The sequence below is a fragment of the Branchiostoma belcheri genome, unplaced genomic scaffold (genome assembly GCF_001625305.1).
Source record: "Branchiostoma belcheri isolate BF01 breed outbred unplaced genomic scaffold, Haploidv18h27 scaffold325, whole genome shotgun sequence".
Taxonomy (NCBI): domain Eukaryota; kingdom Metazoa; phylum Chordata; class Leptocardii; order Amphioxiformes; family Branchiostomatidae; genus Branchiostoma; species Branchiostoma belcheri.
The window spans coordinates 1-1,496 of NW_017803938.1; the positions used below are offsets into that span (position 1 = coordinate 1).

General features: G+C 50.1%; 1 protein-coding gene across 1 annotated transcript in view; it reads right to left on the reverse strand.

Annotated features, from left to right (window-relative positions):
• Positions 1 to 274: 274 nt before the first annotated feature.
• The window catches only part of LOC109475081 (protein phosphatase 1 regulatory subunit 16A-like), a gene marked incomplete at its 3' end in the record, with an annotated part of 9,194 nt that continues 7,972 nt past the window's right edge, over positions 275 to 1,496 (reverse strand). The window contains exon 3 of the mRNA XM_019775623.1: positions 275 to 373. Within this exon, the coding sequence (XP_019631182.1) occupies positions 275 to 373 (99 nt within the window). The remainder of the gene's footprint in view (positions 374 to 1,496) is intronic.

The window sequence follows — 1,496 nt, forward strand, 5'->3', positions numbered from 1 at the left end:
GAGCTGTATGAGCTACATGTAAAGTTGTGTACATCAACAAAAGTTCCTGAAACCCCTGCAATGGATCCGTAATACTTGATCAGGCACACTGTATATTACAGTGTATATTGATCTTATGCCACATTCAGACTGCTTTCTGTATTATCACCTTAGAATTGTCTATTTATATCGGAACTTATGAATACATAATCAGCTAATGTTTGTATAATTACTGTCTATCTCTGTTTCACATCCATGTAAACTGTAGGGTCCGTTTGAAACAAGTGTGTATTACCTCATCCCTGGCCGTCACGTCTGCCCCATGACGGATCAGAAGCTTACAAGTCCCGGTGCGGCCCCCAGCAGCAGCCCGATGCAAAGGTGTTTCCTGGAACTGTACAGGGAGGAAGGTCAGGGTCAGTAGGGATGGGTTCAACCCGGTCAACAGTTATCACGTGGGTAACAAGCAGTATCCTATTTATCATGCTCGGCCATGGACCTCCGGTATGAAGTTATGCGGAAATAGTCGTCTGAAGCCAAAAGTTGACTATGCGCTGAGGCGATTGCCCTAAGCGGGCGCCCATTCCCACCCCAAGCAAAACCCGTCGTGGGTTGGGTGGGTGGGCCGCTTTCGGCTCCAGACGCGGACGGAGGCCCCTGGCCTGACCCGGAAGAATGACGTCATGCTGGTATTGCATTGTGGGTGATGACGTCATACCTTCCGGCCCAATAGCCGAGCATGACAAATAGTATCCTATTTATCATGCTCGGCCATGGACCTCCGGTATGAAGTTATGCGGAAATAGTCGTCTTCCACCTTCACCCTTCTCTGGCTGTTGATCCCTTCCTTCTTCTCCTACCAGTCTTCCCAATCCTGATACACTTTCCACACTCTTTCCTCACCCCTTCCTCATTCTTCCTCTCTCATCTTTCCAATCCTGATACCCTTTCCGTGCACACTCTTTGTTCCCCCCTTCCTCATTCTTCCTCTGTCATCTTTCCTCTCTCACCAAGTCCCTTATGAGATCCCTCTCATAACCTTCACTCTGCGGTACGATCGCTCTCATCCCCCTTTCTTTGACTCCGATTTCCTACCCCCAATCTCATACTGCCTTGAAACTCCGGCATCCAACCTAGTCTCGTAACATCACATTGAACCATCTTACCCCACTCTAATCTTACTCCGGCTTCCTACTATCACTCTAGCATAAAACTACCCGAGAGAAAATCTCCCCGTCTGCGTGGTGTCCCGTCCAGGGAATTTGCAGATTATTGACCTTGAACTTGAACACTATCTCCCGCCACCAGAACGTCTTACAGTAACTTCAGCCCTCTACGCGGCTTACATGCGGCCTCTCGCATGCGGCCTTGCCGCCTACCGGTTTCCCCAGCCTTCTGAATTACTGGCACGCGGCCTCCCGCCGCACTATGAACCTTACGACCTTCTCGACACTGGGCCGCGGCCACTCCACCGCCTTACAGTTCCTCCAGCCCACTTTCCTCTCTCTTATATTTTC